The 26,084-nt window shown below is 41.4% G+C and overlaps 2 protein-coding genes and 1 pseudogene across 3 annotated transcripts; 1 reads left to right on the top strand and 2 right to left on the bottom strand.

Annotated features, from left to right (window-relative positions):
• Positions 1-232: 232 nt before the first annotated feature.
• LOC110163762 (zinc finger protein 1 homolog) lies at positions 233-3,913 on the bottom strand. Its single transcript, XM_020928772.2, has 2 exons — positions 3,595-3,913; positions 233-1,617 (listed from the first exon to the last, which is right to left on the bottom strand). The coding sequence occupies exons 1-2, from the start codon at positions 3,911-3,913 to the stop codon at positions 716-718; spliced, it is 1,221 nt and encodes a 406-aa protein (XP_020784431.2). The 3' UTR covers positions 233-715.
• A 1,032-nt stretch (positions 3,914-4,945) lies between these two features.
• LOC129410350 (zinc finger protein 599-like) lies at positions 4,946-7,476 on the bottom strand. 2 transcript variants are annotated; one of them, XM_055158321.1, is made up of 2 exons: positions 7,261-7,476; positions 4,946-6,523 (listed from the first exon to the last, which is right to left on the bottom strand). In XM_055158321.1, exons 1-2 carry the CDS (start codon positions 7,433-7,435, stop codon positions 5,631-5,633), a joined length of 1,068 nt encoding a protein of 355 aa, XP_055014296.1. In that variant the 5' UTR covers positions 7,436-7,476; the 3' UTR covers positions 4,946-5,630. The 2 variants fall into 2 exon arrangements, with proteins under 2 accessions (XP_055014296.1, XP_055014297.1); XM_055158322.1 differs by having other exon boundaries at positions 7,285-7,476.
• Positions 7,477-11,383: 3,907 nt separating this feature from the next.
• LOC110163523 (protein NLRC3-like) lies at positions 11,384-25,667 on the top strand (annotated as a pseudogene).
• The last annotated feature ends 417 nt before the right edge of the window (positions 25,668-26,084 follow it).

Below are 26,084 nucleotides of genomic sequence, written 5' to 3'. Positions count from 1 at the left end.
GTCTGAGGTCCAGCTCCGGCTCGAGGGGCCTAAGACGAGACTTAAAACCAGGGGGGACAGAACCTTCTCTGAGGTCGGCCCTCTGGAACGCTCTGGAACTCTCTGAAACACTCTGAAACGCTCTGAAACGCTGTGGAACGCTGTGGAACGCTCTGAAACGCAGTGGAACGCTCTGAAACGCATTGGAATGCTCTGAAACACTCTGAAACGCTCTGAAACGCTGGAACTCTGAAACGCTCTGAAACGCTGTGGAATGCTGTGAAACGCTCTGGAACACTCTGAAATGTTCTGGAACACTCTGGAACTCTCTGAAACACTCTGGAACGCTCTGCCACTCCACGTTCGAACAGCCCCCACTGTGGAGAGTTTTAAGTCTCGTCTTAAGACCCACTTTTATTCTCCGGCGTGAGTCCTGTGCTCCTCTGTGTTTTTTATTTATTTTTGTGTGTTTTTATTGGTTTTATTGATTTAATTTATTTATTGGTTTATTTTATTTCTATTGTATAATTTTGTTTTATTTTTAATTTACTGGTTTTATTATTTCAGTAGTTTATTTTATCATCTTATCTTATTATTGTTGTTATTATGATGTATTTGTGCAGCACTTTGGAAACTGTTTGTTTGTGAAATGTGCGACAGAAATAAAGTGGATTGGAGGATTGGATTGGAAAATTGGGACATGCGATCACCCCACTTTACGTCCTCAAAGTGAAACCTATTGTATCACTTGACTGGTGATGTCTCCCTCCTCTAAGTGAAGACTCATGTGTTTTTTCAGACAGTATTTTTCTTTGTAGCACTTCCCGCAGACCAAACACACGAAAGGTTTCTCCCCCGTGTGCTTCCTCATGTGAGACTCCAAATAAGGCTTCTGCACAAACCCCTTCGGACAGAGCGAACACTTGTACGGTTTGTCCTCGCTGTGCATAGACAGGACGTGCCTCATCAGGGAATTCTGCTGTCGGAAGCTCTTGCCACACTCCGTGCAGCTGTAAGGTTTTTCCCCCGTGTGGATTCTCATGTGGTCCTTGACGTGGCACCTCTGGAGGAAGCCGCGTCCGCACACTGGGCATTTGTGCGGTTTGTCTCTCCGTTCCGTGTGGGAGAGTAAATGCGTTTTGTAATTCGATTTGGAGCTGAAAACCTTGTTGCAGACTTGGCACGTGAACGGGCCTGGGTGAAACTCCAGATGTTTTTCGAGCGATTCCATGTTTTTAAAAGTCTTGTAACACAAAGTACATTTAGGTAGTTGGTCCTTACTTTCGTCGCGATTAAAACTATTATCACAGCTTACGTTATTTTCCGCTGAATCTTTCTTAAAACCTGCGTTAGGTCCTTTCCCGTTGCTTTTGGTCATTTCCTCAGCCCACTCGTCTGAATCGTCCGTGTCTGAACAGCTGAAAGGGCTTCGGTTATCGTCCAAACTCAGATCGTTGTTGCTGCAGCCGGGCTCCTCTCCGTCGCGTCGCTCTCCGCTCTGGTCCGGTCCGGTCTCTTCAGCTGGGGTCGGATACTGGAGTGGGATCGGTCGGTTCACGTCCTGCTCGATTTTGATGCGCTCCTCCTCGATAACTTGGTCGGAGCGGATTTCTTCGCCCACGGTCACAGTCTGGATGTCTGTAAGAAGAGAAGAAGGGTCAATTGAGTATGTAGAAAACTTTGTCGTTTTAAGTTCAAGCGACTCAACGCGTGTTCAGCTCATGATGTGAAGCTCGAAATGACGTTTAAAGCAACCATAAGAATCCGTGTATCATTCATTCATTCATTTTTCAATATAAAACCAAAAATAAGAAAACGAAAAAACAATTGTCTTCATTATTTGTCTCCAAAACCAAAATGAAAAAACAGATAACGATTCGTTTTTTTCTGTTTTAAATGTTGTAAATGAAGTGGAACTGTAGGTGGCGCTGTCGTCCTGCCTCCCCCAGGAGGAAAACAGCGCCCAAACCTGTTTAAATCAGCTGAGCGACACGTCACAGCAACATCACGAGACTCTGAGGAGCCGTCCAAACTGTCAGGATGAAAACAAACTCTTGGTCTGAAAAAAAGAACCTAATAACATACAAAAAAGGCAATTTGTAAAGACTGCAGGCGCCGACAGTGACGTTTTGCTGGTGTTTTTGAGGAGGCCATGATGGACGAGTGAGACTGAAATGTTTGTTTCTGCACGAGTGAAAAATCTACAGGCTCGATTAAGAATTTTACAGTACAGTTTTATCTGCAAACTAAACAAATCAGATCATGAAATAATAAAGTCACTCATAAATCTGAGCTTCAGTGCAATACAACGTGAGTCCAGCAGGTGGAGCCACTGTTATGTGTCTTTAAAAACAAACGTTTATTGTTTTGTGTTGTCACTGTCACTGCGTACTACTACTACTACTATGTACTACTCTTACTGTACTACTACTGCTTATAACAATAACATGTACTACTACTATGTACTACTGTTACTGTACTATTACTACTGCTTATTATAACATGTACTACTACTATGTACTACTGTTACTGTACTACTATTACTACTACTGCTTATAACAATAACATGTACTACTACTATGTACTACTATTACTGCTACTGCTTATAATAATAACATGTACTACTACGATGTACGTAATACTACTAGTACTGTATTATTACTACTACTACTACTGTACTTCTACAACTATTACTGTACTACTACCATTACTGTATTGCTACTACTATTACAACTTATAATAATATGTACTACTACTATGTACACACTACTACTAATATGCACTACAATCACTGCACTACTGTAATACTGCTACTACTGTATTATTATTACTATTACTGATGTAGTACTACTATTATTACTACACTATTACTATTGTACAACAACCCTACTACTACTACTACTTATATGTACTATTACTGCACTATTCCTACTCCTACTACTACTCTATTGTTATTACTGATGTACTTTTGCAATTATTACTGCACTAGTACTACTGTACTAGCATTACTGTATTACTACTACTACTGCGCAACTACTATATATGTACTACTCTTACTGTACTATTACAATTTTTACTGTACTATTACTACTCTACAACTACCGTACTACTACTGCTACTACTGCTACTACTACTACTGCTACTATACTACTGCTACTATTACTACTACTACTACTACTACGACTACTGCTGCTACTATTACTATTACTACTACTGCTACTTTTACTACTACTACTACTGCTACTACTATTACTATTACTGCTACTACTACTTACTACTTACTACTACTGCTACTACTTACTACTACTACTACTACTGCTACTACTATTACTATTACTGCTACTACTACTGTTACTACTACTACTACTGCTGCTGTTACTACTACTACTACTGCTCCTACTCCTACTACTACTACTACTACTACTACTACTACTACTATTACTGCTACTACTACTGCTGCTATTACTACTACTACCACTACTACTACTACTACTACTACTACTACTCCTACTACTACTACTGCTCCTACTACTACTACTACTACCACTACTACTACTAGAGTAAAGAATAAAAGTATTAGACTCGTGTGTTTGTGTCGCTCGTGCAGACCTTCACCTTCTCTGTGCAAAGCGCCTCGCGGTTGTTGCAGGATTTTTGTCCGCAGAACCTCCTCTTCATATTGCGCAAACGTTCGTTCGAAAAGCGCAAAAATCTCGTCCGCGGCCGCAGCGAGTCTCTCCAGCACGAGCCCCCGCAGAGCGCGCACTTTCACGGACATTTTCCACGAATATTTCCCCAAAACGAGTCGCTTCCTGCAAACGTCAAAACCCGGAACAAAACCCGAAACAGCTCCGTGCGTCACGTGCGTGCGGACCGCGTGAGCGGAGCAGTGGCGCCCCCTGCCGCACGTGCACCTCAGGGTCAACGGGTTCATCTTTTACCAGGGTTGGAGGTTAATAAAGTACAAAAGTAAAAGTACATTTTGTAGTTATCTGTACTTTACTTACGTCATTTTGTCCGTAGATACTTTTTACTTTTACTTCACCACGTTTGAGCGCAGGTATTTGTACTTTTTACTGCACATTCTGATCTACATGTTAGATCTGGAGTCTGGAGTGAAAAGTAAAAAGTACTTTTCATTACGGTTTGAGATCTTCTGAAATGGCTGAAACGGATTTTTTTTAAAAGTGCATTTAATTTGAGTTTCAGACACAACTTTGAGCAAAACAAAAACTACTACTACAGTACTAGTGTTACTACTACTGTACTACTACCATTACTGCATTGCTACTACTGCTGTTACTGTATTAGTATTATTACTACTACTACTACTATTGCTCCTACTACTACTACTGCTCCTACTACTACTACTACTATTGCTCCTACTCCTCCTACTACTACTACTACTGCTCCTACTACTACTACTACTGCTCCTACTGTTCCTACTACTACTACTGCTACTACTCCTACTACTACTATTATACTATTACTAGTAGTAGTAGTAGTAGTAGTAGTAGTAGTCAGAAGGGCGACACAACGAGCATGAACCACCGACATTATTTTTAAGAAGAATAAACGTTTAGTAGCCAGGCCAGCGCCCCCTAGTGCCTCCACTCAATTTAATTTCTCTCCAGTGACTCGGTCAGGAATCAGAAAACACTAGACCAGGAGAGTCAAACTCACATCACAGAGACCGAAAATTAAAAACTGGGACTAAGTCGTGGGCCAAAGTAAATATTTATTGAAAAATTTCAACAACATCTGCATGATTTCTCTTCTTTTGAGATATGTAATGCTAAACCTTTTCTTATTCAAATAAATGTTTAATAATATTATGCTTAAACTTTGAACCAAAATATTAAAAAGAAAATTCTCTCTAAAAAAAAAAAAAAAAAAAAAAAAAAAATCTATAAAATCTGAGCGCGGGAAAGCTCTAATACAGATTTTATATGATCTCACGGGCCAAATATAATTATATCGTGGGTCAAATTTGGTCCCCGGGCCTGAGTTTGACATGTCTGCACTAGACGGTTCGCAAAAACCCCGGAAGTGCGAGTTCAGGCATCAGCCAATCAGAGAAGAGACAGACATTCAGTGTTGTCAACGATTCCCGAGATTGAGGATTTAAAGCCGGAACAAAGAAAATGTTTGGTGAATTTTATCAAAGTAAAAGACGTTATTGTTCTTCTTCCTACAGGATTTTGGAAAAGCTTAATATTCCAGTTAGTCCTGTCAACAGAGCATTACATACGTCACGACCAAACAGCAGCGATTGGTTAAATAAAAAAAGTCCCCGCCTACTGTCGAGCGAACGAATCCTAACGCTGCGAGGTCACACAGTTTGTACGAAGAAGGCTACTGGTTTACATGATCGAAAAATAAATTAATTCGGCTTTAAAATCAGAATAAACCACCCACTTACTTCAGAATTCAGAAGTTTAATTCTGGATAATATTTTTTTTATTAGGAATTAAGTGTTTACATGGTCTTTTTAAAGCAGAATTAATTTAATTCTGAATAAAAATGATTTAAATTCGGAATTAAAGCTCTCATGTAAACGTGGCTAATATATCTGTGTGATCCCTCAGTGGTTCATTGGTGTATTTTAGTCTCTGTGCTCAAATACTAGTTCTGATCCAGCTCCAGATCTTTCAGGAAAGGCCTGACCACAGACTGGACGCCCGAATGGTCTCCGAATGGTGCTTCCTCATGTGAGCACCGAAGTGTTTATTTTCGACGAAGCCTTTCTGACAGACGGGGCAGGAGTAGGGCTTCTCTTTACTGTGCTGTGACAACACGTGTCTAATGATCGCGTTCTTGTGTCTGAACTTCCTCCCGCAGTCCGAACAGCTGAAGGGTCTCTCTCCCGTGTGAATCCTCGTGTGCTCCTCGAAATTCTGCCGCCGCACGAAACCGCGGTCACAGAACGAACACATGAACGGTTTCTTCTCGCTGTGGAGGTGGAGATGCTTTCTGAAACTCGACCTGGTGGAGTAACCTTTGTTGCAGATTTGACAAATGAATTCTTTTTTCCTCGCGTGTCTCGGGACGTGTTTCTGTAAAGCTTCTGCGCTTTTAAAGACCTTGCAGCACTGAGGACATCGAAGAGTTTGGTCCAGAGACGTCCCTCCGTAATTTACTACAGCGTTACTACTAAAAATATGATCACAGCTGACCACACGTAGATGATTTTCTGCAGAATCTTTCACAAGACTTGGGTTAAGCTCTTGTCCGCCACATTTGCTCGTTTCCTCTGCCCAGTCGGCTGAATCGTCCGTGTCTGAACAGCTGTAAGGTCTTTTGTTGTCGTCCAAACGGGGGTCCACGCTGTGGCCGGGCTCCTCTCCATCGCACTGTTCTCTGGTTAAATTTCCCGCCTGTCTTTCCCGCTCATCGGCCGGGTCTGGTTCTTTAGGTTTCCGAGAGGGGGAAGGACATTCGAGTTTGACGGACGGTGGATTCACGTCTTGCTTTGGGCTGGCTGGTTCCTCCTTCACAACTCGGTCGGAGCAGATTTCCACACTCACGTTTACCGACCGGATCTCTGGAGGAGAGAAGAGAGAATGAAACATGAACAGTGTCTTTGCTTTGGAGATAATTACAATTAACTGAAGTAGAGAAAGAGACGGCAACTAAAAAGAAATCGCTATTTGTTTTTTCATTTTGGTTTTGGGGACAAATAATGAAGAAAACAGTTGTTTTTCCCTTTTTCTAATTTCGGTTTTATTTTGAAAAACAAATGAACAAATGACACACAGATTCCAGACGTCCCTATTTACCCGGGACAGTCCCTGTTTTGAGCGTGTGTCACATTTATACAAATTTTATACTGATTTATACTGAACCACTTGTCCCAGTTTTATACAAGAAATGCCCCAGGTGTCTCTATTTTTGACCAATCTGATCCCTGAACAGTAAAAAGACTCATATATTCACATTTGTTCAGCTAAAATTCTAAAAAGTTGCTTTAAAATGACCAAAACACAAAGCAGTCACGCATGAGTCACGAGTGTTTCTGCAGAACAATTTTCCTTAATTCCGGACTCGTTTCACAATTTTATTATGACCAACCAGCAATAAAACGGGGCTGTCCCTGTTTTTTTTATTTTGAAAATCTGGTCAGCCTACCTTTAATACTTTTTTTTTCCTTCTGGTGGGATAAACTGGAGAAGTATTTCCATTGCCCCAAAGTTTTTCTGTGTCTGTATTTTTGTCCTGAGACTCTAGAACCACAGACTCACACACAGCAGAAACAAACCGTGCGTAAAACCCGTTCCTCACCGTGTTGCTCGTGCAGATCTTTACCTTCATCTCGAGGTTGTTGCGCCAATTTGGACCGCAGAATCTCCTCTTCATATTGCGCAAACGTGCGTTCAAAAAGCGCAAAAATCTCGTCCGCGGCCGCAGAGAGTCTGTCCAGCACGAGCCCCCTCAGAGCGCGCACTTTCACGGACATTTTCCCACAGATTTATTTATCCACACGCGACTCGTTTCCCTCTGAATGAAAAAAAAAAACACAAAAAAAAACACGTGGCCGGTGTGTGGACCAGTGGCGCCCCCTGCTGCTCAGAGGCGGGCGTGGCACTCAGAGGTTCATCCAGGGACGCAAACTTTTTATTTTTCTACGGACGAAAACGCCTCAAAGAGCTGCTCGTTTTAGCGGTTTTAGGAAATGGAGTAAAGTTAGAAGTTAGTGTAAATGATCTCACGTATTTCCTGCACTTGTGCTGCTTTTGTTTGTAAGCATTTATTGTGACACGTTTGTTCCATGCTTTTATTTTGAAAGGCCGCTGTACAACCGGAAGCGGCCACGTGAGAGCGGATGTTTACCTCCCGGCTAAGTGTGTGCGGCTAACTGACTGTTAGCACAACGGAACATTTTATTTATAATCTATATTATTATATTTAGTATATTATATTTAGACCTGGTTTAGTCCTGGTTTAGACCTGGTTTAATCCTGGTTTAATCCTGGTTTAGTCCTGGTTTAGTCCTGGTTTAATCCTGGTTTAGTCCTGGTTTAGACCTGGTTTAGTCCTGGTTTAATCCTGGTTTAGACCTGGTTTAGTCCTGGCTTTGTCTTGGCTTTGTCTTGGTTTAGGCCTAGTTTAGTCCTGGTTTAATCCTGGTTTAGACCTGGTTTAGTCCTGGCTTTGTCTTGGTTTAGACCTGGTTTAGTCCTGGCTTTGTCTTGGTTTAGACCTGGTTTAGTCCTGATTTAGTCCTGGTTTAATCCTGGTTTAGTCCTGGTTTAGACCTGGTTTAGTCCTGGTTTAATCCTGGTTTAAACCTGGTTTAGTCCTGGCTTTGTCTTGGCTTTGTCTTGGTTTAGGCCTAGTTTAGTCCTGGTTTAATCCTGGTTTAGACCTGGTTTAGTCCTGGCTTTGTCTTGGTTTAGACCTGGTTTAGTCCTGGCTTTGTCTTGGTTTAGACCTGGTTTAGTCCTGATTTAGTCCTGGTTTAATACTGGTTTAGTCCTGGCTTTGTCTTGGTTTAGTCCTGGTTTAATCCTGGTTTAGTCCTGATTTAGTCCTGGCTTTGTCTTGGTTTAGACCTGGTTTAGTCCTGGTTTAATACTGGTTTAGTCCTGGCTTTGTCTTGGTTTAGACCTGGTTTAGTCCTTATTTAGTCCTGGTTTAGTCCTGATTTAGTCCTGGTTTAGACCTGGTTTAGACCTGGTTGGGCTCGTCCCGGATGCGGGAGTTTGATTAGTTGAACATCTGCAGGAAGGAAACGAAAACATCAACAACGGAACAGAACCTTTTTTTTTTTTTTTTTTAGTATTTCTGTGACTTTTGTTTTGGAATGTTAATATATTTATCATTTTAAATTCAGCATCAAGTTTGTCATTATTTTAAATACAGTGGAATATTTTGATAAAAGTTCAGTTTTTGGAGGATATGTGTAGTTCCCACTTTTGTCCACATGAGGGCACACAAGGGCTGCAAACAAAGCAAACATAAAACAAAACAAAAAAACTACGACAACAATGTAATCTAATTATTTATTTATTACAAATTGTCTTTTCCCATTATACAAAAATTTAAAAATTTATTCATCTATTTATTCTTCTCGGCAAATACCACATACACAGAGCAAACTTCTCAAGAACAAAACCTTATTTTCCACGACTACTAATAGAAATAAATTATTACTTTCAGTCGATCCAAAAAGGAAACTATAATAACCAACATCTACAGAGAATTAATTCATAGTCAGCTAAATCTTCTCCTCATCCTTCAATTCAGTTGCTGATTCCTCTTTCATTTCAGTTAGTTTCTCTTATTCGGTTTGATTTACTGTCATATGTTAAGTTTTGTTTACATTCTTTCTGTTTTGTTTTTTTCAATGAATCTGAATGTCTGCGTTGTGTGTGTAGTGTATATATGTGTAAATTAATAATAAAAAAAAAACAACTTGTTGCCCATTCATGTTAAATTAAATAACCTAGACTGCATTCCCAGCTCTGTACTTTTATTACCAAATTATTATTTTTTTTAAATTCAGGGACAGCTTCTTTCCCAAAGCTGTCACCAAACTGAACTCATCTTTACACTTTTGTTTTTTTTGTCAACTGGGGCAGGACTGTACAAGTTTTTTAAAGTTCATCCTCCTCCTTTTGAGCACCAGGTCACAAATATGTTCATGTATATATCACTATTTTTGTTGTTGTTTTTTAATTTTGTTGTACCTGCTCAAACAAATAAATAAATGCAATAAAATGTTGTACTTTGACGGAGCAGCGCTGCATCTCATTATACTGTATAAACAGTGTTGTGGAGTAACAGATTACATGTACCGGAGTTATGTAATCAGAGTACAAATGATGAGTAACTGTATTCAGTTACAGTTACTGTTTCAGTGAGTGGTAATTGGATTACAGTTACTTTGTTGAAATAAATGGATTACACGGCGGGATTTACTTGTTTTTACATTTCGGGCTATATCCCTTTTTTTTCCCCCGGTAATTCCACTCATTGCCGGACACTGAACCAGGTCTAAACCACGTCTGAACCTGGTCTAAAACAGGTCTAAACCCAGGTCTAAACCCAGGTCTAAAACAGGATTTAACAGGACTAAACCATGCTGCATGGACCGTGTCTCCTCTTCTTCTAACAATAATACTTTTTATTTGGTTAAGTAAAGTCTGTTTTGTTTTGTTTTTTCTTTTATCAACAAACAAAACATCTTATGTTACAATATCCTAGTCAAGTAATCCAAAGTATTCAGATAACTTTTGCGCTGTATGGACTGAACCAGGACTAAACCAGAGCTAAACCAGGACTAAACCAGAACTGAACTAGGACTAAACCAGGACTCACTGTCAGGACGGGCTCGAAGGTGACCGCAGAAAGGAGCGGCTCTGCTCCGCACCTCACGGAGGTAAGAGCGACTGTCGCCCGATCGCTCTTTATGGACCCTGCTGCTCCGGCTCACGGTCCTGATTTCAACAACTATTTGCCGGTACCAGACCCGGTGCAAGACTCTGCTACAGCGTGTAACTTCTACCTTCCTTCAGCGTGTCCAGAAGTCCAACTTTTTGTGTGATGGTTTGATCTTCCTCTGTCTTTTAGGTGCGAGCGCAGGAGCCTTTGTCGGTGCAGAACGTTTCGTCGACGTTGTGGGTTTCGTCGGGGAGAAAACTTGCAACCGTACAGCACTTCACAATCACACTGATACAGATTGAACATGTATTTGGCAGCTGAACACATTCTGTACTGTACAGGAGGCAGGAGTCCCTTGACCAGTCAGGACGCAGCGGGAGGAACACAATACGCATTCATACAATGTAAAAAAAAAAAAGGGCATGCAAAATTGCACACACACACAAAAAAATAAAATAAAATAAAATAAAAAAATCTGCGAAACAGCGAGACCGCGAAAAGTGAACTGCGATAGAGGGAGGGACGAGTGTAAACCAGGTCTAAACCAAAACTGACCCAGGTCTAAACCAGGTCTAAACAGCGTGGAGTTCTTTGTCGGTCCTTTCGCCCGCGGTCACCTGAAGGTCTACGAGGAGCATCTCCGGCGTTTCACCGCTGCTGATATCGAGGTGATTTTAGCGAATTTGTATGAAGAAAAACCCACCACTTCAATCCAGGTTAAAAAAAACATTGTAACGTGCGTTACTCACATTTGTACCGAGTAAAATATTAAAATTTTCCCCCCTGTAATGCCACATTACTGCGTTACAGCAAAAAGTAATGCATTACTGTAATTCGTTACTTTTATAACGCGTTACTCCCAACACTGCTCACTTTAAGTAATTTGATGGATTCTGTTACAAACTACATTTTGGGGTATGTAATCTGTAATCTGTAGGGGATTACATTTTAACACTGTGTATAAGGACAATAAAGGCTTTTTATTCTATTCTATAGTTCAATCTTATTTTGAAAGGTCGCTGTACAGACAGAGGAAGAGGAAGTGACAACCAGCACAACGGAAAGTTATCTGTTTAGTTTAATCTAAAAGTAGTTCAAAGTTTATTAAGTTAATAGAAATATATGGTCCATCGCTGCTTAGCACCCGGTTGATGAGGGAACAAGGTTCGTATGGAATTTCATTTCATTTCTTTATTTGTTTGAGCAGGTACAACAAAATTCAAAAACAATAACAAAAATAGTGACATATACATGACATGGATAATACTAAATAATAAACTACATGAAAGTACCGACCACATCTTGAAAATTCTTGTTTGTTTTCTTCAAATTGTCTGTTGAGCCCAAGTCTCCATGAACAGACTTTTGTTTTACTGTAAAGTAGCAAAGACGAGGATCTGAACATATCTGCTTAAAGACAATACAAATTCCAGTGTTTCCTTAACCTTATTAAAAATATTATTGATAAAGAAATGCTTTTTATATGAGGTCACTGCTGTCTGAAATGATGTCCACCCTAATGTTAGGTATCATATTGTTCAGATCTGGTTTAGTCCTGGTTTGGTCCTGGTTTTAATCTTGGCTTTAGTCCTAGTTTAATCCTGATTTAGACCTGGTTTAGTCCTAGATTTAATCCTGGTTTTAGTCCTGGTTTAGCCCAAAATGTGAAAACAGGAAAATACCGTCCTGTAATCCATTTATTTCAACAAAGTAACTGTAATCCAATTACCACTCACAGAAACAGTAACTGTAACTGAATACAGTTACTCATAATTTGTACTCTGATTACGTAACTCAGGTACATGTAATCTGTTACTCCCCAACACTGACAGTATGACACAATAAGATGAGGAATGGATAGTTACAGATTTTAATAAACCGGTTTATGTATAAAGGATGTGACAACTGAGATCGGTGTTGGATTGTTCTGGACCCTTTTCATTGACTGGAAAAATAAGTGGGAGGAGTTCATTATCATATGTCAAATTGTTGTTATTTGACGCATCAAATAAGAACGTAACAAATACACTAATAACACGCGTCAAATGCGGTGTTAACGCGTTAAAAATGGGCGTAAATGTGAACAGTTTGACTTGCCGTAGGTGCTCACGTTTCTTGGTTCCAGTTGAAAGTCGCGCAGCAGAATTTTGGAACAGTGAGAAAGTGCACGCGGAGGCTGATGCCAGAGAAAAGCGCATTACACTCTAAAGGAGAGGAGATAAAAGCTGCGTAACTGTATTCTGAATTACACTAAATGAAAAAGTAATTTACCAGAACACAGTGACTCTAAATGAGTATTGTGAATAGGCCTACGTATTCTCAGGACAAGTATTCAGGTACTTTTCGGGAGGAGGCAGAGGCTGTTACGCACACGCACGGGAAAGAGCGCGACACTAGAGGGAGGCAGAGCAAGATTAAACTATGAGAAGCCGAGTAGGCCAAAACACATTGGAACTCTCTCCCACAGCGACTGAAAATGAAGAGAGATTTTTTTTCAGTGCGACAGGAAAGTACTGGATGGTAACTCAGACTTTCTGGGATTAATATTCAGGTAAAATGTCTAGAAAAAGAGTAATTCATGCATATTTGTCTGTAGTTGCTCGTAAAATGACTCGTCGAATGAGTCCAGTCGTACATAAAATGTGTTGTGTGTATTTTATCCATCAGAATACGAATTTAAAAGTTACGGCGTCAAGAATTACAATCACGCAAATAAAAATGTACGATTACGCTTTTTTCAGTACGAATTCACAGACGCGACTCGACTCAAAAATACAACATCACTTCACAGACATTTTTTATTGAGCAAAAGAAACATTGATCGAGATGCCGCCGCATACGAACTGAACCAGGACTAAACCAGGACTAAACCAGGACTAAAAGGTGGGACCTGTTCAGAATACACAGAGGGAGGGGCTGGTCACGTGACTGAGCTTTGGGAGGACTCGAAACTGAAAGTGTTTGGAGCGCGGGCGTCGTCAGAGCTGAAGTGAGTCGCACTTTTAAGTATTTTGGATTATTTAAGTCTTACTGATTTGATATTCATTGACATCCACGTGTGTAGAAACAGTGGAAGTCTTCATATGGGCTTTAACATAAAGATCTAAAGCACAGGTGTCAAACATAAGGCCCGGGGGCCGGATGCGGCCCTCCAAGACCTTTAATCTGGCCCTCGGCTTATTTCTACTAAAATATTTTAATTATATTTTTTATTTAAATATCGGTAATTTTCTGCGGCACTTAGCATTAGCAGCGTCTCCAGCGTCTCTGTACGTGGCCCCTCCCACCAGAGCAGCACAAATGAAGACTTGTCTCTTTCCAAACGCTCTTAAAGGACGATCGTTTTGACTGTTGACCGTGACACCCTCATCAGAAAAATGTCCAACATGAGAAAAGTGGAGCCGAGTGCAGGATTTTCCAAGAAATTTTACTTATTCCTATTTATATACAAGTTAATGTTAAAACATTGTGTTGAAATTGCATTTTTCTTAGTTTCAGGTTGTGCATAATATAATATTTTGTAAAAGAAAGAGTTCATCAATTAAAAAAGATTTCTGTAATAGATTTGTGTTTCTCTGCACAAATATTTGAACTTATTGTTATTTTTGGGATAAATATGCCATGAGTTTTCTGATCCGGCCCCTTTGGGATCAAAGTCGGTTGGATACGGCCCCCGGACCAAAATGAGTTTGACACCCCTGATCTAAAGTGTTTTAGAGGGACTGAAGCACAGATGAGGCTCTGACACGTTAAGTGTTTTAATGTGAACAAGTTACAGCTTTAACCAGAGCAGAGCTACTGTCAGTTTGGTAGAACTTGTGTAAAAATGACTTAAAGCCTCTTTTCAAATGTAACAGAGTTTAAATGTAAAGAGTGGAACATGTTTGTGTGCGGGTTCTATTCCAGACGGAGCGAGAGAAGAAATGACTACGCAGATAAAAGTTAATCAGAAAAAACAATGGACCGTGGAAGAAGAAGCTGTAGGGGGCAGCACGGAGCCGAGGTGAGTCCAGTCATGGTTAATGACGGCCTAAAACAAAAAAAGGATCAAATGTGGCTGTAGACTTATATTTATTTATACACTTTAAATGATTTATTCTGACTGTTTACACAGACAAACATCATAGAACAGTTACACTCACACAACAGAGGAGACTGTTTTTATTTTGACAGAGTATTTTTATGTCTGTCACAGGAGTAGAGCTGATTGACTCCACACTGTGTCCTGTCTTTCCTAAAAAGCAAGAAAAGACCCAGTTTTGCCATTTAGAAATAATCCCAAATCATTTCCACTCTTGGTCTTGTAAAAAGGATCAATAAATGTTCTAATGATAAAATATTGACACACACATTCATCATTTAAAACAACTATAACTTATCCTCTGCTGCCTGTGGAACATTTCAACCAATTTCAATCTAACTTCAAAGGTGTTTTGGGAAGAACTTGAACTAAACATTGTTAATCGTAGCGGAGCTGCTCCAACGACATTAGAGCAGCCCACAGTCATGACATGCTGCTGTTATTTTTCACTTTATTGATCCATTACAGAGGGCCATGTTACATGTGCCTTTGACTTATCTAAGATGACACTAACAAAGTCTTCTAAGTAACATCTGATGATCTTTTCTCTCCACACACAGATCCACGGCCTCAGAGTTCAGTGCTGTGTCCATGAAGAGTCACTGGTCTAAACGTGAACCTCCAGTCTTCAGTCCTGAACCTGCTCCTTCAGACTCACGGTAAGAACAAATGTGTGACTAAAACAACATGTTGTATAAAGACAGACACATGAGCATTAAAGCTGTATGTTATGTCATTGTAGTGTATGTGTCATAACCTCCTTGTCAAAGTCTGATCTGGTCACATCTCAGAAGCTCAGCAGGGCAGGGCCTGGTTAGTACTTGGATGGAGACGCTGGGAAAATCAGGAGCCACAGGAGGCGCCAGAGGCAAAAACTGTTGTTGTGTCCTTAGGCAAGACACTTCACCCACATTGCCTTGTATGAATGTGGTGTGTGTGAGTGTTGGTGGTGGTCGGAGGGACCGATGGTGCAGATTGGCAGCCTCACTTCTGTCAGTCTGCCCCAGGGCAGCTGTGGCTACAATAGAAACTTACCACCTCCAGGTGTGGAGAGAATGAATAATGCACCAAACTGTAAAGTGACTCTGAGCGTCTGGAAAAGACCCACACAAGACTAATGCAACAATATTACTAGTATGAGTAGTAGTAGTAGTAGTAGTAGTAGTAGTAGTAGTAGTAGTAGTAGTAGTAGTAGTAGTAGGAGTAGTAGGAGTAGTAGTAGTAGTACCATGATAGTATTGGGTAAAAGTCTGGTTATCAGAAGGGAGAGAGGAGACAGGGACTGAGAAATGTGTTTGGTTGGTACCAAATATTGAATAATAAATGGACACAGAAGACATAAGATGAAGTGCAGTAGTACACGCAGTACAATAGTACAACTATAATAGTGATGAGAGCTTAATTCAAGATTCAACAACAATGTAAAATAACAGGCAAGAGCAACGTGATGGTCAGAAATACAAATAGAAGAAGAGTCCAGCAGTAATAAGAGCAACAGAAAGAGTCCAGTATTACCCAGACACAGACACAGTTCATGGATAAACCACGTGTGGGTTATGATGACTTTGTGTCAGAGGGATGAGAGCCACAGAGTTCAGTTCGTGTGGAGGAGAAAGTGTTTGTGGGTTTGAGAGTTTGTGTGGGGTGAGAGGGCTTCAGGAAGCCCCCTACCGGCCCAGGCAGGAGAGGTAGTGATTCTTCAATTCAGTTCAGTCTTTAGGCTCTAGACCTGCTCCTTTAACTCGGCACCAGATATGGATCAGGGAAACCTGGTCTGTATAAAGGACTGAACACAGAGTACATGTACAAGACTACGAGTACAGCAATAATCCAACTGCTGATTAATTGTATTGATATTTTGTACACAGTTCTATTTATATCTCTTATTGTTTATCTCTTGGTCTTGTAAATAGGAGCAATAAATGTTCTAATGATAAAATATTGACACACACATTCATCATTTAAAACAACTATAACTTATCCTCTGCTGCCTGTGGAACATTTCACCAATACAGTTTTACTGGATATTGCAGTGCACAGTGTGAACACTAGGTGGCGCTTCTCTGACAGTTTATATTTGTCCAGATACGACACAGAACCTGAATCACACATCATACACCGGCGTGTATCTGCGTCACTGTACAGACCATAGACTGTTTCTATACAGTATGTGACTGATGCAGCTGTGACGTCTGAGGAAACACACGCTTTTTCTTCATAATTACAGATTTGACTTATTCACTCATTTCAATGAGCCATTTGTTTAAAGTGTGTTTTGAAGGTGTGATGTGTGTTTGTGTTTCTAATGTTACCAGGTAACCCATTGTCCACATTTAATATTCCTGTAGTGCAGAAGTTTAGGGGCCTCCATTTCCCCTTCTATCACACATATAATACATCAAAAATGTCACATGATTCTTACAGAGATCTTTAAAATGGAACAAACTGTCTGTAACATTTTATTGACACATCAGTGCTATTAAGATGAATTTTTCTACCAAGGCCTCATTTTTTCTGTTCTATGAAACCTTTACCTCCACCTACGGACGACTGGAGAAAAGTTCTCTCTCTAATCTGCACTTTTGTTTGGGCTGATAAAAAACCCAGAGTGAAATTGGGAACTCTCCAAAAACTCAAGTCAAGCAGGACTGGGTGTCCCTAATTTCCAGTGGTTTTATTGATCATTCATAATGTGATCTGTTTCCAAATGGCTCAATCCAACTTCAAAGGTGTTTTGGGAAGAACTTGAACTAAACATTGTTAATCGTAGCGGAGCTGCTCCAACGACATTAGAGCAGCCCACAGTCATGACATGCTGCTGTTATTTTTCACTTTATTGATCCATTACAGAGGGCCATGTTACATGTGCCTTTGACTTATCTAAGATGACACTAACAAAGTCTTCTAAGTAACATCTGATGATCTTTTCTCTCCACACACAGATCCACGGCCTCAGAGTTCAGTGCTGTGTCCATGAAGAGTCACTGGTCTAAAGAACAACCTCCAGTCTTCAGTCCTGAACCTGCTCCTTCAGACTCACAGTAAGAACAAATGTGTGACTAAAACAACATGTTGTATAAAGACAGACACATGAGCATTAAAGCTGTATGTTATGTCATTGTAGTGTATGTGTCATAACCTCCTTGTCAAAGTCTGATCTGGTCACATCTCAGAAGCTCAGCAGGGCAGGGCCTGGTTAGTACTTGGATGGAGACACTGGGAAAATCAGGAGCCACAGGAGGCGCCAGAGGCAAAAACTGTTGTTGTGTCCTTAGGCAGGACACTTCACCCACATTGCCTTGTATGAATGTGGTGTGTGTGAGTGTTGGTGGTGGTCGGAGGGACCGATGGTGCAGATTGGCAGCCTCACTTCTGTCAGTCTGCCCCAGGGCAGCTGTGGCTACAATAGTAACTTACCACCTCCAGGTGTGGAGAGAATGAATAATGCACCAAACTGTAAAGGTAGTAGTAGTAGTAGTAGTAGTAGTAGTAGTAGTAGTAGTAGTAGTATAACAGTAGTATAACAGTAGTACAGTATTGGGTAAAAGTCTGGTTATCAGAAGGGAGAGAGGAGACAGAGGACTGAGAAATGTGTTTGGTTGGTACCAAATATTGAATAATAAATGGACACAGAAGACATAAGATGAAGTGCAGTAGTACACGCAGTGGAGGAGAAAGTGTTTGTGGGTTTGAGAGTTTGTGATTCTTCAGTTACACACAGAGAACAGAGAAGAAAAAACAGGCTGCAGTGTCAGGCTTAAGGCAGAGACACAAGTGCAGGAGACTCTGGGTTTACACAGTCATTCAGAGTAAAGTCAAACAGAATAAGACCATGAACCGACACTAGTGCATCACCAACGAACACACTGTTGATGTGCTGATTATACGACAGAGTAGGACCACGAATCTGAGCAGCACCTTTGCTGAACACAATCATATGAAAATCAAGGTGCTGCCTAAGAAAATGGATCTAATTAAATCTAAATAAATCACAAAAATCAAGTATTATTTTATTTTAATTTTTATTTATTTTTTATTTGAGTCAGGGACAGCGCACAATTTTTGCATTCACCTTAACAGGAGAGATGCACTATACATCAGGTTGTAGCATCAGTGCTAATTTCCACCTGTCGTCCCTGGACAGGTTCATTGATTGATTGTATTTAACTAAACTTGACTATCAACTGTTCTGGAGACCTATGTAGCATGTTTTTTTGGGTTAATAAAAAACGAACATGAGACTGAGAAAAAAATAATGAAAGAAAAAATAAAGAAAGATGACTCAGCAGTGTCCCCTAAAACTTTGATTTTCATGGAGCCAGAGGGAGCCCGACCTGGAAAAAGGAACAGAGTAAAATTGTGAAATTCAGCAAGAAAAATAGAAGATGACAGGACATGTAAACATGTGTATAATGGATCAGGCTCGATGCAGGTGGTCGTGAAGCAGGGTCTGAATTTAGATTTTAGTCCAGTTGTCATCAACATAAGGATGGTCTGCCTGAGCAGCCAGTCCCGTCTACATTCTGTTTGAATCCAGAAAGGACTGGGACCAGGCCACAGACCCTGAAAAATCTGTCCAAATTTTAGACTCTTTTGTATCACGCGTTTCTCAAATGTGGAAAACTCTCATTGTCAAGTCTTTAATTAGCGAATGCAGGTCCAACTTGAAAAACCATGGAAAAAGACACAAGGCTCAACTCGGCTTGAAGATTTTTTATTGAAATTGTTCAGTTCCTTTTGTAGTTGTAGTAGTAATAGTAATAGTAGTAGCATCAGTATTTGTAGCAGTAGCAGGTCGAAAACCTTTAAAGCAAACAAATGTGTAATAAAACTAAATTTACATTTTACAATTTCATTAGTGATATATCCATTTAAATTTTAATACATATACGTAGTAGACGTCCTGTTAGAGCAAATGAAGCTTCAAGAAGCTTTGCACTAGAGTGAACCAATTGGATGAAAGGCTTCAATGCGTCATGAAGCTTCATTTGCCCATCACTACTAAATATGTATATATATATATTTTAATTAGTGCTATGTTAACTTAGATTTAACACCATTTCCTGTTTTAACTGAACTTAAAAAATTAATGTTCCGGGTTAATTTACTCACCGGGAGTGTCTCTGTTTTCCCTCACATTCCTTGGTTTGGTTTGTGCACCTGGGCCTAATTAAATTAGTGAGAGACACACCTGTTTACCTGATTTTCCTGCTGCCATCTACTGGACAGACTAAAAATAACCTCATCAACTAATAAAAAAAGAGGAGAGGAGATGAGAGGAGAGAGAGAGGAGAGGAGAGGTGAGAGAGAGAGGAGAGAGAGAGGAGAGGAGAGAGAGGAGAGAGAGAGGAGAGAGAGAGAGGAGAGGTGAGAGGAGAGAGGAGAGAGAGAGGAGAGGAGAGGAGAGAGAGAGAGAGAGAGAGGAGAGAGAGAGAGGAGAGGAGAGGAGAGGAGAGGAGAGAGAGAGAGAGAGAGGAGAGGAGAGAGAGAGAGAGAGAGAGAGAGAGAGAGAGAGAGAGAGAGGAGAGAGAGGTGAGAGGAGAGAGGTGAGAGGAGAGGTGAGAGGAGGTGAGAGGAGAGAGGAGAGGAGAGAGGAGAGGTGAGAGGAGAGAGAGAGGAGGAGAGGAGAGAGAGAGGAGGAGAGAGAGGAGGAGAGGAGAGGAGAGGTGAGAGGAGAGAGGGCTCAGGAGTGGAGGTGAAGACTTGGAGCAGAGGGGTTGGTCTTTTTGAATTGACACTCATAACACTCAGAACAAAATCTATAACTTCTTTTACCTGAAATAAGTAATAGTTTGGTGCTTCGATTGTTGATTCTGTAAAAATCTGCTCTGTTTCTCAGTCCTTTATGTGGATTTTTCTCCTTTTTTATGTGTAAGCAGCCGTGTTTGTTTTAGACGTGAACGGAGCATGCTTCTCTCTGATTGGTTAATCCACCTGTCAATCACACCTCTGAAATCAGGGAGACAGGACACAGCTCCAGATCCACTCGTCTTTGTAAAGTTTTTTTAAAGTGTGTGGTTGTGTCTGGACAGGTAAAAGGATGTCTGGAGCACCTGGAGAAGAGGCCAATGCATTCTGTTCAAACTGTTCCATATTATAAGTTCTCAATAACAGGAGAGAGCGGTGAGCCCATGGCACAGCCGCATCTTTGTGATACTTACATTTCTACTCAAGTTCTAAAGACAAAACTAACAATGACCTGCAAGTTAAACTTCAGGAAATCAAAGCTGACAGTAACAAAGTCTTGTAAGTAATAACATAAGATCTTTTCTCTCCACACACAGATCCACAGCCTCAGAGTTCAGTGCTGTGTCCATGAAGAGTGACCTGTCTAAAGATTTACCTCCAAACTTCAGTCTTACACCTGCTGCTTCAGACTCACTGTGAGGACTAACCTAAATAATACAATTCATCCAAGACTTGATCAGTTTAAAACAAATGAGTTCAATGTTTTTGTCCACAGAGAAAAGTCACTACGAGACTCCAGGCCCAGGACTCAACACACTGACAGGACCAAAGAAAAGCAGGTCCACAGCACGACACAAGGTTGGTCTATATTACTATATTACACTGTTTATGAAGACACACAAAACACATGTTACTTTATACATGTGCGCTCCTCTCACAGCAGGTGAAGAGCTCCAGAAGGTTCTGCAGGAACCATAAGCTGAGCCTGAGCAGCAGATGTGGGAGTGTGACAGAGGGAACTGAAGGAGCAGGAAGTAGAACTCCTCTGAACAGCATCTACACTGAGCTGTACATCACAGAGGGCCTCAGTGAAGAGACCATAGACCAACATGAGGAGAGGAGGCTGGAGGAACTCTCCAAGAAGACTCTCTCCAAGAAGACTCTGTCCAAGAAGACTGTCTCCAAGAAGACTCCCTCCAAGAAGACTCTGTCCAAGACTCTCTCCAAGACTCCCTCCAAGAAGACTCTGTCCAAGAAGACTGTCTCCAAGAAGACTGTCTCCAAGAAGACTGTCTCCAAGAAGACTCTCTCCAAGAAGACTGTCCAGGAAACCTCCATCAGGTGTCAGGACATCTTTAAAGCACTGCCCACTGAGGAGCAGAACAGAAGCAGAGGTCCATCAGAGCGGTGCTGACCTGCGGCGTGGCTGGAGTGGGGAAGACCTTCTCAGTCCTGAAGTTCTCTCTGGACTGGGCCCAGGGCTCAGAGAACCAGGAGCTGGACCTGGTGCTGCCGCTGTCCTTCAGAGAGCTGAACCTGGTCAGAGGGGGGCGCTACAGTCTGATGGAGCTGATACAAGTGTTCCATCCAGCGCTGGCAAAACAGGTGACTCTCCTTTATCTGCTCTTCTACTTCAGTTTAGTTCAGAGGATTGAGTTTGAACGACACCACAGCAGTGTTTGGTAAATATACAGGATTTAAATGAGGTCAAACTTCATCTGTGTAAAGACTAAAGATTCTGTGAATCATAAATGTGTCCAAGTGGATCATGAGAGTGTCATTTTTAGAAGGTATTTGAGTCAAATCCTTTGTGTGTGAGTTTGTGTGTTTCCATGTGTGGATAAACCTGATCACACTGAAATGTCTCCTCTTGTTCATGTTCTTGTTGTGTCCACAGACGCTCACAGCACACACTCTGTCCGTCTCTAAACTCCTGTTCATCTTCGACGGCCTCGACGAGAGCAGACTGTCTCTGGACTTTCACTGTGAGGTCGTCTCTGAGGTCACACAGAGGTCAGAGGTCAGCGTGCTGTTAGTGAACCTCATCAAAGGCACTCTGCTTCCTACTGCCCTTATATGGATCACCTCCAGACCAGCAGCAGCCAATCAGATCCCAGCGCAGTGTGTGCACAGGGTGACAGAGGTCAGGGGCTTCATCACTGACCATCAGAAGGAGCAGTACTTCAGGAAGAGGTTCACAGATGAAGAGCAGTGTAAGACAGTCCTGTCCCACATCAGAACCTCCCGCAGCCTCCACAACATGTGCCAGATCCCAGTCTTCTGCTGGATCACAGCCACGGTCCTGGACCACATGTTGAGAACCAATCAGAGCGGAGCGCTGCCCCAGACACTCAGCGACATGTACGCCCACTTCCTGTTGGTGCAGACCAAGAGGAAGAAGAAGTATCAACCAAGATCTCAGCCTAGACCAGAGGAAAACCAACCAAGATCTGAGTCTGGTCCAGAGGCAAACAGAATAAGACTTATGCCAGAGGCACAGACAGAGCAGCTGCAGGAGCAGAGGCCAGAGACAACACTGGTGCTGACAGAGACAGAAGCAGACGTCCTCCTGAAGCTGGGCAGACTGGCCTTTGAACATCTGCAGGAAGGAAACATCATGTTTTACCAGGAAGACCTGGAGCAGGTGGGTCTGGACCTGACCGAGGCCTCGGTCTACTCAGGACTCTGTACAGAGATCTTCAAACGAGAGAGTGTCCTCTTCAACAAATCAGTCTACTGCTTCATCCACCTGAGCGTCCAGGAGTTTATGGCAGCGATTTACCTGCTCCACTGCTTTAGAAGTGACACACGTGTCGTTCAGAGGTTTCTTGGTAAAAAGACAAATCTAATATTAAGTACAAGTGAGTTTCTCAAACGATCTCTTGTTAAATCCCTGAGGAGTTCAAACGGCCGCCTGGACCTGTTTGTGCGCTTCCTTCATGGCCTCAGTCTGGACTCCAACCAGAAGCTTTTAGGATGTCTGCTGAGTCCAGTAAACCAATCAGAAATCCCCAAAGTCATTCAAAACCTGAAAGAGATGAGCTCAGAGGAAGTCTCTCCAGACCAAAGCATCAACATCTTCCACTGTCTGATGGAAATGAAGGACCAGTCGTTCCTGCAGCAGATCCAGGACCTCCTGAAGTCTAGAGGAGAATCACAGGAGGAACTGTCTGAGTTCCAGTGCTCGGCTCTGGCCTACATGCTGCAGATGTCAGAGCAGGTCCTGGAGGAACTGGACCTACAGAAGTACAACACGTCTGATGGGGGTCGACAGAGACTGATCCCAGCGGTGAGGAACTGCAGGAAGGCTCGGTCAGTCCTCACTCACAAACAGCAGCTTCACAGACCTGTGTTAGGACTAAACAAACACATTTATATTAAACATCTGCTTACAGGTTTGTTGAGTGTGGACTCTCAGAGATTCACTGTGAAGTGGTGGCCTCAGCGCTGAAGTCCAGCCCCTCCCATCTAAAAGAGCTGGATCTGAGTGAGAATGACCTGAGTGACTCATCAGTGTCTGTGCTGTGTGCTGGACTACAGAGTCCTCACTGTGAACTCTCCACTCTCCGGTCAGTCTCCTCCGTTTAAACACAAAGAAAATTATTAAACACACTGTCAGTGTTTAGTGGGAATATTATTTAAATGGTCATTACATTTTTTCTCATTAAGACTTACAAGGTTTTAACTGAAGTTGTTTTTGAGAAATGAGTTGAAGCTGTGAGGACTTGGTGAATGACAAATAGTGTGTTAACAATGGAGAAAAACTGTCATATAAGATGTTTAACCACATCATGTTTTCTTTATTCAGATTGAGGAGCTGTGGTTTGTCAGAGAAGAGCTGCTCCTCTTTGGCCTCAGCTCTGAAGTCCAACCCCTCACACCTCACACATCTGGACCTGGGCAGTAACACAAACCTGTGTGATTCAGGAGTGTTTCATCTGTGTGGTTTTGTGCAGAGTCCAGACTGTCGCCTGGAGACTCTGGGGTCAGTTCACTGTCTCTTACTTGTGTCATGTTTCAGAGTTTCACTAAAGAGCTCGACTATAATAAGCTCTAGTATTTACTCTGTACTTGGAGTCAGAGGTGGTAGAGTCGACTAGAATTGTAAAAGTACTTTTATTTTTGTTTTAATGTTACTTAAGTAGAAGAAAAAAGTTGAACTTCAAAAATAACTGTAGTGAGAGTGAACATATTTGAGGAGAACTGTCCTTCAGTGAGTGTAACTGAGGAATTGTCTGGATATATTTTACATTTATAATTTGACATTAATATAATTGGAAAAGGACGCAGCTACTGATTATGTTAGTAACTGAGTAATCTATTCATTATTTACTTTGATTTTTTCGTTTTTTTTAAGTTTCGTAGTTTGTGCTTAAAGTAACACATTTCATTCTTAAGTACACATCAGTTTGTCCCCAAACGGCAACATTTCACCTCGATAGACAGACACCCCAGTTCAAAATGTCCCCAGAATATTTGTGATGGTCGTTCTTCACTGAGGTGGAGTCATTTTGCAGCAGTAGCTCTGTGTGTCCTTCACTTTAGCCTCTGTGTCTTCACCTCAGGTCGAGCTCTTTTATTTAACTGCTTTGTTTTCATCATCGTGCTCCTCCGTGCTCTCGCACTAAACAAAACTCCTATAAAAAGTTGCACAAGTCAGTGTGACTGAGAACTACCCACCTGTGCTTTAGTAGAACAGAGGTTCTCAGACAGTCTCAAACCACTGGTGGTACTCAGGGTCTTCTCCAATCTTCACCTTCGTCAGTTTGACTTTGACACAATCGTCTCATTCCATGTGAAATCAAGTCAGTGGATTTTCTTGAGTGTGTGAGTGAGTGTGTAAAGTATGGAGCTGGTATCTTCTGCACATGTAAAAGAGCTCCTGGGTCAATGGTGACAATTGCTCAGTTATGTTCAGTTTGGGCTTCAATATCCATATTTACTACAAACTAAATGTAAACAATGATATAACAAACTCATGAAGAAGTCAAAGATGACATGAAAACAAATGTGCTGTTGATTTATTTGGCATTAAATCCAGAAAAGACTTTACAACATACTCAGTAATGCTTTTCATATGTGTCTATTATTATTAATGCTCTACTGCCATGTCTTTATTTTATGTCTCTAGAAACATACTCTATATTTCTATATTTCTATATTTCTATGGACGTTAACCACTTCATGTTTTCTTTACTCAGATGTGTTCAAGGTTTTAACTGAAGTTGTTTTTGAGAAATGAGTTGAAGCTGTGAGGACTTGGTGAATGACAAATAGTGTGTTAACAATGGAGAAAAACTGTCATATAAGATGTTTAACCACATCATGTGTTTCTTTATTCAGATTGAGGAGCTGTGGTTTGTCAGAGAAGAGCTGCTCCTCTTTGGCCTCAGCTCTGAAGTCCAACCCCTCACACCTCACACATCTGGACCTGGGTTTTAACAGTCTGGAAGAATCACATGTGAAGAAGCTCCTGGACCTTGAACAGAGTCCTGACTGTCGTCTGGAGACTCTGAGGTGAGTTGTGACTTTATGGGGCTGTTTTGAGTCTGGAACAGTTGGCACGTTTCCTTCTGTTTTAAAACTGGCACATGGATTGGCTAATTTACGCCCGAACCACAGAGCAGCAGAGTGCCCTGCACCAGGCTCGTTTCACTCACGTCCCTCCAAACTTTTTCATGTTTTATTTTTAGTGGCTCATGCAGTGAAGCGATCTTCAGTCAAAAACAAAAATCTGTTTTTATTGACCTAATCAGCCCACAAAGAGCGAGGAGACAAACATATCCAGTCAGACTTTGCTTGGACAGACCTGTTCTCTGCTGTAATCGAGAGGGATCTGGCTGCAGACCTTCACCCAGAGGACCCTCACGTGACTCACCTCCTTCCACACGTCCCTAACAGTAACAAACAGTAAAATGTTCATATTAACCCGTTCTACATGATCTTGTTTTTT

Source organism: Boleophthalmus pectinirostris, unplaced genomic scaffold (assembly GCF_026225935.1).
Source record: "Boleophthalmus pectinirostris isolate CB_2022bp ecotype Guang Dong unplaced genomic scaffold, ASM2622593v1 HiC_scaffold_22, whole genome shotgun sequence".
NCBI classification, from domain to species: domain Eukaryota; kingdom Metazoa; phylum Chordata; class Actinopteri; order Gobiiformes; family Gobiidae; genus Boleophthalmus; species Boleophthalmus pectinirostris.
Note: the sequence above shows the minus strand (reverse complement) of the source record. Positions and strands in the feature narration are given on the sequence as shown.

Coding starts and splice junctions, on each gene's coding strand:
- LOC110163762 (XM_020928772.2), bottom strand. CDS start 3,913: ATGAACCCGTTGACCCTGAGGTGCACGTGCGGCAGGGGGCGCCACTGC. Junction 1,618..3,594: donor AGGCGCTTTGCACAGAGAAG/GTGAAGGTCTGC, acceptor CTCTTCTTACAG/ACATCCAGACTGTGACCGTG.
- LOC129410350 (XM_055158321.1), bottom strand. CDS start 7,435: ATGTCCGTGAAAGTGCGCGCTCTGAGGGGGCTCGTGCTGGACAGACTC. Junction 6,524..7,260: donor AGATCTGCACGAGCAACACG/GTGAGGAACGGG, acceptor TCTCTCCTCCAG/AGATCCGGTCGGTAAACGTG.